Source organism: Dipodomys ordii, unplaced genomic scaffold (genome assembly GCF_000151885.1).
Source record: "Dipodomys ordii isolate 6190 unplaced genomic scaffold, Dord_2.0 Scaffold36, whole genome shotgun sequence".
Taxonomy (NCBI): Eukaryota; Metazoa; Chordata; class Mammalia; order Rodentia; family Heteromyidae; genus Dipodomys; species Dipodomys ordii.
Genome location: NW_012267252.1, coordinates 3740476 through 3755953, shown reverse-complemented (window position 1 = coordinate 3755953; position 15478 = coordinate 3740476). Strand labels below are relative to the sequence as shown.

Below are 15478 nucleotides of genomic sequence, written 5' to 3'. Positions count from 1 at the left end.
TAAGAAACAAAGAACTCCCACTCATCTGGTCAAACCACTACTAAATATCCCCATGCTGCTGATCACATGTGTGGTGTATAACATGTGTACACCGTTATATGTTATAGACTGTGACAGACAATTTGCTCCAGGAAAGTTAGAATGAACTTGTGACTTTAAATGAGCATCATCATTCCACAATGCTGTGAAATTTGGGAAATTATGTAATCACTTAACCACAATTAAAAAAAAAAACAACCTTGGGGAAAGTAGGGAGGGAAGGGATGGTAGGGGGAAAACAATGGAGTGGGTAACAATGCTCAATAGGAAGTGTACTCATTACCTTGCTCATGTAACTGTAACCCTCTGTATAGTATCTTTACAATAAAAAAAGAACTAAAAAAAACTCATTAGATGTGATAAGAATCTTAGCACAGTTATGCTCAATATTTTAGAACCACGTAGTCAGTACTAGAAATATACAACACCCAACAAAAAAGGCAAAACTCAAAAACAATTCTTGATAAGGACCAGGTAAGCTCTACTTATTCTATTTGATCTCCTTGTTGCTTTACTTGGAGATAATAAAAAAAGATTGCAATTCAAAGCCAGCCCCGGCTGAGAAATCCTGACTCCATCTCCCAACTAACCTGTAAAGAGTCAGGCTGGAAGCATGGCTCAAGACTCTTATTTCTCATTAACCAGCAAATACTGGAAGTAGTACTGTAACTCAAAGTGGTAGAGCACTAGCCTTGAGCAGAAGTGTTCAGGGACAGTGCCCAGGCCTTGAGTTCAAACGTCCATGAATACTAACTGGGACAAACCAACCCAGCAATGAGCTCCTAGACTTAGCCAGTCTGGGGAACAAGGGACCATGGAGAGAGGAAGAGGAGATGATGTCACATCAGCCACTTTGTGCCTGCCCTTTCAAAATTAACCAGAGCTGGGAGGTCAATAGAAGCAGAAGCTTTGCCCCTCTAATGTCCATACCAGTTTACCTTTTAACTGGACAGGAAATTACATTCTTGCCTTTGTTACCTGACTTCTCCTTTACCTACTTACCAGATGTCAGAAGTAGCTAGGGACAGAAGTAGCTAGGAACATTTCTACCAACATTTTCAGCCTCAAGTCCTTCCTCTTGACATTTATTTGCTCACTAGTATTTTTTTTTTGTTCAGCCCCTCAATGCCTCATGAGACTTTCTCCAGACTTCATCTAAGGACTCATGCACACCAAGGGATGTCTGCTGCTTGCTGCGTTCTCTGTGAGGGGACCACATTCCAGCCTTTTACCCCTAATGTTGACACCCCTTGTCAACAGGAAGTAGCCAGAGAGAATCCACACCCTATTTCATGATTATTAAAAGACTGGAATGTAAGGTCCACTCTTGGATGGTGCACAGACTCCACCTTCCTCACGGCAAAGTCTCTGCCCAGTACCTGTGTTAACTAGGAAACTGGCACACCTGGAAGGGGTCACATCTGCATCTGCTGAGGTCACATCTGGATTGGAGGTGGCCCTGCCCCTATTCTACATAAGGCCTAGCTCAGGGCTAGACGCTCTCTTTCCCAGGCCTTTCCCAGCCACATGGGGGGGGGGGCAACATGGCCTGGTGCCAGCCAGAACGATGAATAAACCTACCCCTTACCTGAATACCATGGGAGTGGTGTGGTTCTTACTCAGCAACCTCTTATTTAAAACTAACAAAGACTATAGCCCAGACTAGAGGTGATTGGAGAAAAGAAAGTTTAGAAAGGTTCAATAGGCATGCTATTTGGAAATGGATTTGGAAACCTGGAACTGGAGGAAGTGTTCTTTTCCCCCCCTTTTGCCTAAAACTTGTTGCATGGCTTACAAGTTTATCTCCATTTTGTACCCACTAGTTTTGTGGTGAATAATTTGAGATACAAAGTGTCTTAAAAACAGACTTACTTGGTATTTCCAGCTCCTAACCAAATTTGGTCATGTTGTACACTGCTCACTTACCCAGAGTTCCCAGCGAAACCAGGACATTTTCACGGGCATCAATGTTCTTGTCATAAGGGCGATATCCATAGAGGTGAGCAGCGCTGTTCACAAGCCAGGTCATATTGTGTGATAGAACAGATCGCAGGAAAGAAGCAACATACAAGCTATGTTGAAAACTTTCACCCCAACAGTACCAGGGCACTAGTGTGGGCAGGATGAAGCACATCAACAGGACACTGGGCTTGTAGTACCTACATGAGAGACCACACAGTGAAAGTATGGACAGAGGATTTTCTCACACACCTGGATTACTCAGTCTTTCATAGCTGGGCCCAGTATTTCTTCCTGCGCTGTGAATACAGAGGGAAACAATCCAAAGGAAGTGAGTGGAAAAGCTTTTGAGAAGACAGAGTTGTCCTCTCACTTTTTAAGTAATGCTTTATGGATGTGTTAAATGTTCTGAGAGCTTCCCATTAGGCATGCAGAGGAAAAGGATAAGAATATCATGTCCTGATTCTAAATGCATTCTTTCTTTGTGTGCTAGGGCTTGAACTCAGGGTGTGGGCACTGCCCCTGAACTTTTATTTTTTTAATTTCTTTATTGAGATTGATTACATAAACTTTAAAATATTGTGGGACAGTGATATTTAGCTAAATTCACAAACACCTTTTAACCTTCATTGTAGGGCACATGGGCAGCAAAGATGGCACTGAGAGGGAGTTGAGTGGGCAGAGCCCAATTTGCTTTACGTTCAGTATGTAACCAGCCTGTGGAAGCTTAGGTGCATGATAGGGTGTGACCTTGACAGTGATTGGTTCCTCTTCCTCCCCTGCCATGCCACCTGCTCTTTTTGGCTTTAAAAAGGGCTGCTCTGTTAATAAACAAGTTTCTTCCTGCTTGACTTGACTCCCCACTGCATCTGATTGTCTCCCGGGCTGAGGGAGGCTGGGGAACAGTTGGGCAAGCAGCACACTTACCTTTCCTCGGTCCCCATCCATCTTTCGTGGGATGGACGAAGACCCAACATTTCATAAGGTGAATTGTCATTATCATGGTCTATAAAGCTTATGAGCTCTACAAAGTTTAACAATACAACTATTTCTTCCAAATGGGTGATACCTACATTTCTTTCCCTTTGCTTAATGTAAGCTTTCCCCTCTTTCCCTCATTGCCTCCCTCCCTCCCATCACTGCCCTTGAATTGCTTAGTTCACTTTCATCAATGTCCAGTGCAGCTGATGGGTCCCTCCGTTGTATGTTTTCCCATTTTCCTCTGATTCTGTGTCCTCCTCCTAGCTTCCCTCAGATGTGCACATATATACCATACATGTGATCAACAACATGGGGTCATTTAGTAATGACACAAAAAGATGAGTGGGGGTCCTTTGTTTCTCAAGTCCTGTTTCCTTTGTTGTATCTCCTTGTATTTTGGGTTTAATATATCAAGGAGACCATGTGCCATTTGTGTTTTTGATCTTGGCTTACCTCACTCAAAATGATTTTTTCTAGTTCCATCCATTTCCCTGGGAATGCCTTTATTTTGTCCTTTCTAATGTTGATCAAACAGGCAGGGTCACATCACAACCACATCAGCCAAATTCAAATTCTGCTGCCTAAATGGTCTGACTTTGGATGCCTTTCTCTTGCTCATTAGTGTCATTGGCAGAAAGCATGGTAAATATCATGCCTTCATTTCTAACTACTACCCCATAGTTCTTTGCTCTGCTTTTCCCTCAGGAGGTACACTCAGGAGGTTCACTCACTATCTATGACCAGAGCAGGTCTCTACTTCAGGAGACCCTGTCTCCTTCAGTCCCATGTAAACAAAAGCCATTGACATTGCAAGAGAATCAGTTGCCTAAGTTCCTCAGTCACATCTTTGTTTTGATATCACTGACATTCCTACATCAAACCCTTTCCCCATCCTGCCACTGCTTCCCTGGCTTGAGTCCTCCCTAAATATATCTTGTGTTTCCACTTCTCATCTCTCTGCCTGAATGATACTTTCACTTGTCCCGAGAGTGGCCTCTTCAAAGCATGCCTGGCTGTGGGAAAATCTTTTATGATTCTCTGTTGATGACTGAATGAATCCTAAGTTACATCAAAGTCTCTACCAGAGCTACATCTGTCTACCTTTCAGTTTCTTTCCATGTCATATTGTAAACTTCAAGCAGAAAGACTGTTTCAGGTCTTGATGAGTTAGCAAATGCTTTGCTTTCTGTTTGAACTTTCTACTCATCCATATTCATAATGGTCTCTCTGTAGGTCGGCTCAGTCATACTTTGTTCATGCACCTTGACCTCATTTTCCTCACTGACCAATTTGTTTTCCATTGTACCAGGCCCAGTACAGATAATGTTATGTCTTGTGTAATGGTTATTTTGGGTACTTGCCCTATCCCTCTACTCTACTTTGCTAAAAACTCAAAAGAAAGATGTCAGACACATTCATTTGTCCATTTCTGACAATCCTACTTCAGTGAAATTTATTGTATTTAACTGGTTGCATTAAAATAGCTCAAAGAGAAAAGAACAGAAGAATAAAATATAGATGTGGCTTTTAGACCATAAAAATGGTCAAAATGATAATTTTGAAATTTCGAATATGGAAACTTAGGAAATTACCCAGGTATTATGTTACATGTCCTAAGAGCGAGTTATTCTCCCTAAATTCACATTTCCAAGGCTACACTCCAGTGCTATCCTCCCTTCCTCACCTTTTCTGGAACATCACCAGTTTCTCAGCTTTGAGGTCAGACAGGTCCAGCAAACCACCCTTCTCTTTGACAGCTGGGTGTTTGCGCACAAACACCCAACCCACGTGAGAGAAGAAAAAGCCACGGCGAGAATTGTAAGGATCAGCATGAGTCTCTGTGAACTTGTGGTGCCCACGATGATCTCGGGCCCATTCATATACATAAGTCTGTAGGGACAGAAGAGGAGGAAACCAGGCTTGAAGAGAGATATTCTCTAGGGAGGATTGTAGGGACAATTGGAGTGCCCAGATGTTTGCAGAAGCCCAGAGCTCTCAGCCTCACATCACAGTTCCCAGGACTTTGCCTCCAAGGAGGGCATATGGGCCAGCCTTTTTCTAAGCATTTGCTCCTGACATGAGTGTGGAAAATCAACTTCCAATTTCAAAACAGGAATAACACTGAATTTTATGTAGTAATACCCAAGGAGTTTCATTAGCCAAGAACTGCAATTCTTCACCAGGCTATGATGAAGAGAAGGCTACTCTTGGGAGTGAAATCTCTGAGCACAGAGTACAAGCCAGATGGCATGGACCCTAAAGTGCTGTTCTCTGGATAAAGCTTCAAGAAGCTTCATCCTGATAGGTGATAGGTACACAACACAATAACTATGTAGTCAGGATCATGAGCACATTTCCATAAGCCCTCTTGTCTTTTTAGAGACTCTATCCATCCCTCCAAAATATGTCAACATGTCTCTTCCTTTCCTTTGCCTCATGCGGACATTGAGAGTCTCAAGGAGAAGTTGTGCAGGCAGGTATGATTAGACATATATAGGGAGCCCTTCAGATTTTGCCAGGACAGTGGAGACCAATTTGGCTTTTTTTTCTCTTCTCTAAATTATGCCTCACGGAACAACTATAGCTAGGGAGTTTCCCCTTCCCTAATTACCTTAATCTTTCTGTGAAAAGCTTGTTGGCTGAACCAATCTCAGTACTTGATTTAGCCAGCATGGCATCCCTAGTTAACACTATAAGGTTAGTCTACCTTACCTGGGTGCTTTCCCTCAGCTCTTCAGCTCAAGGCTTCTACCACTTGAGCCACAGTGCCACTTCCAGTTTTCTGGTGGTTTATTGAAGACCAGAATCTCACGGACTTTACTACTCGGCGTGGCTTTGAACTGTGATCCTCAAATCTCAGCCTCCTGAGTAGCTAGGATTACAGGTGTGAGCCACAGGCACCTGCCTTATATGATCTTTTTACCGTAGTTGTTGGCACATAGTCATTACTACACAAGTATTAACTTGTGTGTATGCATGAGCTGGTCCTGGATTGTGAATTCAGGGCTTGGGTGCCGCCCCTTAGCTTTTTTGCTCGAGGCTGGTGCTCTACCACATGAGCCGCATTTCCACTTCTGTATTTTTGGTAGTTAATTGGAGATAAGAATCTCAAAGACTTCCCTCCCCCACAGTATAACCCTCGTTCTCACTGTATTTGATGTAGGTATAATTTGTGAAGGAGAAGGTGGACCCTTTGCAACAATGAGATGTACAAGACATTATGTCAAAAAATGAACTTTACAACTGGGGGGGGCGGGGAGGGGAAATGGGAAGGGATGGGAAGGGGAAACAGGAGGAGGTCACAATGCTTGATAAGAAATCTACTCATTACCTTGCCCATGTAATTGTAACTCCTCTGTACAGTATTTTCACAATTAAAAAAAAAGAAAAAGAATTTCAAAGACTTTAATGCCCAGTCTGGATTCAAACTATAATTCTCTTATCTCAGCATATTGAATGTCTAGGAGAACCAATATGATCCAACAGTGTCTGGCTGCCCTCACCCTAAATATCAGCAACAACAAACTTCTTGCCTATGTGCCATATAACCCAGTATGTTGAGTCCTAAGATATTCATGTTAAAGTTTATGTTTAGTGTCCACTGGCTGCCCTAGAAACCAAGGTCAGGGTCTGGCTCTTATACTATGGTCCTCTATTCTGAAGGACCACAGTGATCATACTGTTAGATAAAACATAGACCTTGGAAGAAATATGACCATATACCTGGTGAACCTTTCCTCTCTACATCCTTCTCAGTGACTCCTGTTGAAGTGACCAGATGAGACTGGAAAAGGCCATGTCTGACCAGCTGGGGCTCCTCTCCAGGTGCCAGTCCGCTTCACTCCATCCTGGATCGTTGATAGGATGGAGACACAGAGCAGAGCCCTGACAGCTGCTCACCTGGAATGCCATGGAGTTGGCAATGATGAGGAAGAGCCTCAGAGGCAGCCGTGCTTTGTAGGTCCGGTGGCTCCACAGGCGATGAGCCCCTGCTGTGATGCCTAGGGCACTGTATACATAGCAAAGATATGCTGCCAGGATAGAGCAGTAGAAGAGAATAAGGGGTGTCACTGACCAAAAGGAAATTATCTGTCATTATGTGACTTAGGTAACTATAACGCCTCTGTGCATCACCTTTACAATAAAATTTTAAATAATTAGAGGCAAACCAAAACAAAACAGTAGAATTCTCAGCACCTGATGAGAATACAGCAAGGCAAGGTATGTCAAACATTCCTGTGATGCCAGAATCACCGTCTTTAGTTCTAGAGAACTCTGTGATTGCCTTCTCTGCTATCCTGAAGGCTTGCTGGCTCAGGAGGTGCCACACATGAGCTCTAGTGGGTAAAGGGTTCCTTGGCATATCCATCCTTCTCTTTACTCAGCCGCATTAGGAGACAGGATGAGACCTTGGTTAACAATTTATGACTTACACTGGGAGAACAGATTGAAACAATAGATGGTCTGTGGTTATAGAACTTCATGGAAGGCACCACAAACTTTATAAGTTGTCCTGCTCTACTGAAGCAAGGAGAGATTTCTAAACAGCTTTCTCTCCTCTCCCCCTATCTCCTTCATCTTACCCTGTCCTTCATGATGCCCAAGTGTCCTATAGGATCAGTATTATCCTAACAAAAGTTCTGGCCACAATTCTTCAGCTCTGAGATTGAGACCCCAGGTGACATGTGGCGACTGATACCATCTTCCCACATACAATACTACACATGTAAGTAGGAAAAGTATAGTGAATTCAAAGCCCTATAATCATCCAGAAGGAAGGACTGGATTCAGGAAAAGCAGAAACTCCCAGCTCAGAGCCAAGAAAGCATGTACATTTATTTCATGTTGAATCTATATTGGTTCTAAAAGAACATGAAATGTCCAGTAGCAGCAGAATTGGAACCAGAATCCAGGCACTAGGTGCCCATTCTATTATTTATCATGTACTCAGTTGAAGTCACTTATATTCATTCTCTGCCTTCAGGGAAGGGCTGTCAGTGCCTACTCTGATGGTGAAGGAACATCTTGTAGATTTGCCCTGAGAAGTAGACTGCAGAGGTTTAACCTTTCTAACCCTTAATGATGTCATATTTCTCAGGGGCTGGGAAGGTAGCTCAGTGGTTGAGTGCTTGCCTTGCATGCATGAGGCCCTGGGTTCGATTCCTCAGCACCACATAAACAGAAAAAGCCAGAAGTGGCACTGTGCCTCAAGTGATAGAGGGCTAGCCTTGAGCTGAACACTGAGGGACAGCACACAAGAATAGAGTTCAAGCCCGCCCCCCTTGCCCCAACAACAATAACAAAGAGAAATATTTCTCAGCCCTGCCTGAAGGCTTCTGAGCACCTCCAAAAGTACAGGGACATCTCAAAATCTGAACATTTTCAGTATCCTTTTGGATAAAACAAGAAAATCACCTAAAGTCTACACGTGGGAGGAGAAAATGCCCAAGCTATGATCTCTACCCATCTTTTTATTTTTTAACCATAGAGGAAATTTGATATCTACATTTCACCATAGATATTATGTAAACCTAGTCACTCATCAAAAGGCCCCAGATCTTGAGTAGGCTAGGTCAGCATTTTAGCTTTGTGTACCAATTTCTGTCCAAACCACAGAAAATCCTCAAAAACAAGATACTGAAAAGGGGAGCCGGCATCAGCTTAATATTAGGGTGGCATTATGATCCCTGTGCATTTTGCAGTTTGGTAATCACAGACTGGTCAAACTAGGGATTGAGAGTTCTACAAGGAGTGTCCTGGCTGGAAGGGGATTGCAGCTGATGAGCCTGAGCAGAAGGGTTGGAGAATGAAATCCATTCTTCCTCTGTATTCATGATGCTGTAGCTCAAGCTCTTTGAGTACACATGGAAAAGAATACATGTACAAGTTGTTATGTCGAAAATGAACTTTACAACTTTGTGGGGAGGAGGATTGGGTAGGGGACAGAGGGAGGATGGGAAGGGGAAACAAAGGAGGAGGCTTCAATGCTTGATAAGAAATGTACTCATTATCTTGCCCATGTAATTGTAACCCTCTGTACAGTATTTTCACAATAAAAAAGAAAAAAATACATCTATCCCTCTAGAATTCTTCCCCATTACACAAACTTAGCCTGGTCTATAAGTGAAGTTTGCTTCCATGGCAGTTGTAAGCCTTATGCCCACCTTTGGTCCTCAGCTGCTTCCAGACCTGAGCCCCTTCCTGCTCTGGAGTTCCCTCCATACAGCTGGCCCCTCCCTCTCTCCACCCAGACCCACCTGAACTCCCATCTACCTCACTTCCTACCCCAGACCCTGCTGCTACCTAGATAGCAGAGGCTGCCATGTGCTCTCTCTCTGGGGCAAGTATGGCTCCTCTAATAAACCTTGTAATAATCTTTCTCCTGTGCCTGCCTGCCTCCGCATGTTCCCCTGGGATGGATGTGACAGATCCTTTCAGCAGTGATGAAACCAGGTACCTGAAGAAACATAGTTTAAACTTGTGCTGTTACCCTCTACTTGAAACTCAAAAATGTTTTCCTGAAGAGTGGAGATATCGGTTGTATTTCACCAGGGCATTGGAAAGATTTACCAAGACACACCCCAGGGATCAGATCCTACTACCTGGAATACCTAAAAGGCTCAGGTGACAGTGGCACCTCCTCAATACCCTCCAAGAGAGCTATATAAGAGTCCCCTCATATTGGACTGCTCCTCCTCCTCTTTTTTGGAAAGAAGACACTAGTCTCCACTCCAAGACTAGTCAGATTCCCTGGAAACAAAGAGAAATAGCTGAAAACCCAGACTGAGAGGGGAGGATATCCTCTGTGGATCCCAAGTGCATCAGGCTCTATTCCAGCTCAGCCAGCCTCCCAGGAACAAGATAAACAGCTGGGAAACCCTAGTGGGGTCACTGCCCTATGTGGGACTGCACTTCCTGAAAGATTAGGGAAAAACCTGGGCACTGGCTCAGGATGGGAGCTGCTTACCCCAGAGCCAGGTGTAGGCCTTGCAGCCAGGAGCCAGGGTGATCCCATACAGGGCTCCCAGGTGCAGCAGAGCCATGAGGATGATGTTTCTCCACACATACTCAAGCTTCGGTGCGGGGCCCACCTCATCCTGGTAGGTGGGGTCATAGATGTCTTCTTTCATTTCGGGGCGGATGTCGTCTACTAAGTGGAGGGCCAGGTCCTTCAGCTTCTCTCTTCCATTCTTCAAGTCCATAGAATGAGGTGTCATGACTGTGGCTGTAGAGGAATCAGAGCTCTACAAGGAGAGAGCATAGTGTGTGAGGAGAGAGCAGATGCCTGGTAGGTGACTGGGAGCACTGGGCTCTGTGCTGCACTGTCGTTAGGGTACATTAGAGGCACAGACCTTGCCCCAGTGCTTTAGGTGACGAAATTAAAAGAAGGAAGTCTCTCAAAATTGTGCAGGCAGATGGTGGTAAAACCTCAAGGTGAAGGGGTAGAACTCAAGTGACTGCATTTTCTTTAAACCTTGTAAAACAAAAGTTAGTACTTAAACTGCAATTCACATTTTTACCAACGGATGGCACCACATGAAGTACTCTGAAGCTCTTAACTGTCTCCTTTGCCCACAGTCACCCTGAGCCAGGAAACTTAGAATCTAGAGATCCCTGTCAAAGAAGAAAGAAACACACACACATACACACACACACACACACACACACACAGAGGATATGGAAAGCCATTGTTTTAGGCTAAATTGTTGCACTAAGCCTTGAGACCATACAAGCCAGAAGCATTCACTCCTTCAAAATGTCTGATTCTAAATGTCTAAATGTCTAATTCTCCAAACACAAAGTTTTGCACAAGACTGGGAGTTCCAGTGTATTCCCCTCAGCCTAATAAGAAGTTCCCTGCCTTACAAAACATCATCCTACAGCACCTTGATGTGAGATCATCATATTAAAAATAATAAACCAATTTAATTTTGCTTTTCAGTAGTATTCTTAAATCACTACAGCTTGGTAAACAATATAAATTAGTATAAGACATATCAAAAGCCAGCATTTTTTTCCTTAATGAGTTTTTAAAAAGATGTAGCAAACTCTAACCTATCACATTTTTTAAATACCAAAAGGAATTTATTACAGTTTCACTACACATAAAAGTTCCAGTTTATAGACTTTATAATATCATCATAGTGAAGAACAAAACAGATGATTAAGAATCAGCTACTTCAATATTTATCAAACATTAAACACTGGCAAGTTAAGAAAATACTGTCAACCCTAAAATGGCAACAGGCATATGCTTTGATTTTTATCTATAACTCTTACTGGTTAAAAACAACAGCAACAACAAAAAACCCTAAGTAAATACTTGGCCTTGCATAACTCCTGAGTGGCTAATACCCTCCTCAAAAATCAGAAATTAAGATCTTTTTTCTTTTTCTTTTCTTTTCTTTTTTTTTTTTTTGTCAGTTATGGGGCTTGAACTTAGGGCCTGAATGCTTGTCCCTCATCTCTTTTTGCTCACGGATAGCACTCTACTACTTTGATCCACAGTGCCACTTCTGAATTTTGAGTGGTTAGATAAAAGTCTCACAGACATTGGTGCCCTATTTGGCTTTGAACTGTGATCCTCAGATCTCAGCCTCCTGAGAAGCTAGGATTATAGGTGTGAGCCACCAGTGCCCAGCTTAGTATATATGTCTTAGTGGGTCACAGCCATTACATCCTTTAAAAAGTTGACATAACGAAATGGCGCTGTGGCTCAAACGGTAGAGTGCTTGCCTTGAGCTGAAGAGCACAGGGACAGTGTTTAGGCCCAGAGGTCAAGCCCCACGACTGACCAAAAAAAAAAAGTTGACATAATTGGGCTAGTCTGCTTCTGATCATAAATTGACTTAATGCTATAATCTTAAGTGATAAAATCTCTTCTTAACAACACCTTAAGAACTAGTTCCCTGAGTACAACTCTAGTTACCCACTTTCAATGAATGATGTGTGGGATCAGAGCATTCCCTCATCTTGTGAGGGAAGATGAATAAATACCAAAAGGAATTTATTAAAGTTTCACTACACATGGGGCTGGGAAGGTAGCTCAGTGGTAGAGCGTTTGCCTTGCATGCCTGAGGCCCTGGGTTTGATTCCTCAGCACCACATAAACAAAAAGAAAAAAGCCGGAAGTGGCCTGTGGCTCAAGTGGTAGAGGGCTAGCCTTGAGCTAAAGAGCTGAGGGACAGTGACCAGGCCCAGAGTTCAGGCCCCATGACTGGACCCCCCCAAAAAAAGTTTCACTATACATAAAATTTCTGGTCTATAGACTTTACAATATCATCACAGTGAAGAACGAAACAGAATGATTAAGGATCAGCTACTTCAATAGCTGATCTCAACCACAACCACCCCATTTAGGGCTTATAAAAGCAACTCAACGTTCATGGACACTGAACCAAAACTCTACTGTGTCGCAGTTCCACTTAGAGAACTACATTTCAAAAGCTTCTGTTAAAAGTTCAGGAATATAAGATTAATTGATGGTACTTCTGCATCAGCACAGTGAACAAACACCAGGCAGGAAAGTATAATTGTTTACCAAAACAGATGTGATAAAGTAAGTTGAGAATATCACACCATAAACTCCTAGAAACACTTTTTTCTGTCCAAGAACTAACTGGATTGACAAGACTTAAACACTTCCAAACCTAAAACGCAGCCTTTTGTTTGGCGAATAGCATATACTAAGCAAGGGCTCTACCCCAACCCTCTTTCTGAGACAAGGTCTATTCTGCCCAGACTGACAAACTCCTGGAAGCCCAAGGATTTCCTGCCTCAGGCGCTCTAGTTGCTCCCAAATACAATCTTCATTTACATAAACTATAAAACATGACAGGTATTAAAAATAGTCACTTTTTGATAATGCCTACAATGTCCAAAAGCAGTAACTTACTTCACTTGGAATGAATGTTGATAAACACTTTAGCACTCTTAATTACCTTAAATGTGTTGGGTGTGAAACAGATATTTAGGTAGTTCTTATTTGCTCCCTGATTAAAAGAATTTTTAACATCACTATTCACCTATTTAAAAACCATCAAGTTACTTCAAAATACAGATGTGTCTATGCACCTAAGATTATGCCATTTCTTTTCATCAAAATGTTACACATACATGAAGTGCAAAGACAACCATTGAAGAATAGTGAAAGACAAACTTTATTAAGAATGGTTGTTATGGTAGCATTGTCAAACTTTTATGCCAGAAAAAATGGGATGTTTTATTGTTAAATACTAGATGTCTTACTATAGTTTTCTGATAATGACAATGTGAATTATCTTTCAGATACTGTTTTACTTCTACCTGGCACATAATTTGTATCCCACACAGGCATGGCTGGAATAGTGGAACTCCTGAAGTGGTAAGACACTTCCCTAGCAAGGACCTAAGAACAAACCAGTTATTGACCTCCCCTCCCTACCCTAACCTTTTTGCCCCCCCACCTCAAAAAGTTATAGTTATTGTCCCAACAGAAACACAGACTATTTGATGTATTTCTATATACTTGTATTTGTTGCACGTCTACTAAAGTTTAGTTTGCTCCTTTGGCTACTCTGGGTTCCATTTAGCAGTGGTTAGACTGTGCTGTACCCAAATAAACTCACTTCACAATTCAGATTCACGTTTTCAATGAGAAACTACTTCCCCCATGAATTCCTTTAAAAAATAAAAAGTATGACAGATTATGTGCTGTAAATCATGTAAATAGTTAGATAAATGACTTAAGAAAAACATAGCGAAGTGATTTCATTTAAGAAATGCTGAAGGATACAGAATAGGCTGTTGGTCACACTGGGATGCCCTGTTCTTCTCAGTGAGCCTCAAGGGTTGTAAGTTCCTTTTTGTTGAACTCTGTTCATTATTGCACTTACCACATGATACGTTAGTTTTGCTTTTTGCTTGGAGTCCAAAGTTAGTGTGACATGAAAATGCATATGATATAGCTCAGAGGCAGAGCATTTGCCTAGCAGGCCCTGGGTTGAATCCACAGCACCTTGTACACACATATGTGCTCACACATACATGAGTGCACTGACAGCCTGTGAAGTCCAGGCTTCATGCTATGGGTTAGTTTGTGGGATAAGAGATCAGTGACCTTTCAGGTGTTCAAGTGGCTGACAAGTCCTCATCAAGAGCAGAAATTGTGAGAGAAACAGGACTTGGTCCTCTAGGAAGATCTCAGGTATCTGACTAGGACAAGCAGAAACTAGCATCAGTAGCAATTATACTACTATACTTCCTCATGCACAGGAAATGTGTTCCAAGACCCCAGAAGATGCCTGAAGCTACAGCTAGTATCAAATCATATATAAACAGTGTGCCACAGCAATAAGCAATCTGATAACCAAGATAATTGCCACATGACATGCAGGTGGGTAACATATATAGCATGAATATTCTGAACAAAAGGAAGATTCTTCTAAACAGGATGAAGCAGTGAAAGCAGGTACCATTTACTGAGAGACTAACTTCCTTTTATTCTCTCTTTAGCTCTATTTTGCATATTTATTTTCCCTCTTGAGTACTCTCTTCCATAGTTATCTTTTTTCCCCTCTTTTATCTTTTTTATTTATTTATTTTTATTGTGAAAATACTGTAAAGAGGGGTTACAATTACATGAGCAAGATAATGAGTACATTTCTTATCAATCATTGTAGCTTCCTCCTTTGTTTCCTCTTCCCATCCCTTCCCATCCTCCCGCTACCCCCCCGACCTAATCCTCCCCCTCCCACCAAAGTTCGTTTTTCCACATAATGACTTGTACATCTCATTGTTGCAATGGGTCCACCTGTATCCCTATTTAAACGATTTGTTTTTTTCCTTCCCCTCCACAAATTATTCCAACCTCAAATACAGTGAAAGCAGGGATTATAACATGGGGGAGGGACATACAAAGCAACAAAGAAATAATCTTATAAATGTGTTAGAAACAATCCTATGAAAGAAAAAAAGCATTTGAATACATATCTTAGGGTTCATTTCCCTAACATCAACTTATCAGACCGTTTCTGCTTGTCTCAGACATATACTAGTTATTGCGAACAAGGGAAACCATGGGACCTAAGTTTCTTTGGGCCTGGCTTACTTCACTTACTATAATTTTTTCCAAGTCTTTGCATTTCCTAACAATTGGGGCAATGTCATTCTTTCTGGTGGAGGCATAGAATTCCATTGTGTATATATACCACATTTTCTTGATCCATTCATCTACTGAAGGGCATCTGGGTTGGTTCCATATCTTAGCTATGGTAAATAAGGCTGCAATAAACATAGTCGTGCTGGTAGCTTTAGTGTGGCCTTGTTTGTGATCATCTGGGTAAATGCCCCAAAGTGGGATTACTGGGTCATAGGGGAACTCGATGTGGAGTCTTTCGAGGAACCTCCATACTGCTTTCCAAAGTGGCTGAACAAGTTTACACTCCCACCAACAATGCAGTAAGGTTCCCTTCTGTCCACATCCCCTCCAGCATCTGTTGTTATTAGAGATCTTGATTAT

General features: G+C 42.2%; 1 protein-coding gene across 1 annotated transcript in view; it reads right to left on the bottom strand.

The window, feature by feature from the left end:
* Positions 1 to 1957: 1957 nt before the first annotated feature.
* Positions 1958 to 15478, bottom strand: part of LOC105986585 (acyl-CoA desaturase 1-like) — a 23008-nt gene continuing 9487 nt past the window's right edge. The window contains exons 2-6 of the mRNA XM_013017582.1: positions 12921 to 13004; positions 9947 to 10223; positions 6880 to 7010; positions 4664 to 4869; positions 1958 to 2198 (exon numbers count right to left, since the gene is read on the bottom strand). Coding sequence (XP_012873036.1) covers positions 1958 to 2198; positions 4664 to 4869; positions 6880 to 7010; positions 9947 to 10223; positions 12921 to 13004 — 939 coding nt within the window. The remainder of the gene's footprint in view (positions 2199 to 4663; positions 4870 to 6879; positions 7011 to 9946; positions 10224 to 12920; positions 13005 to 15478) is intronic.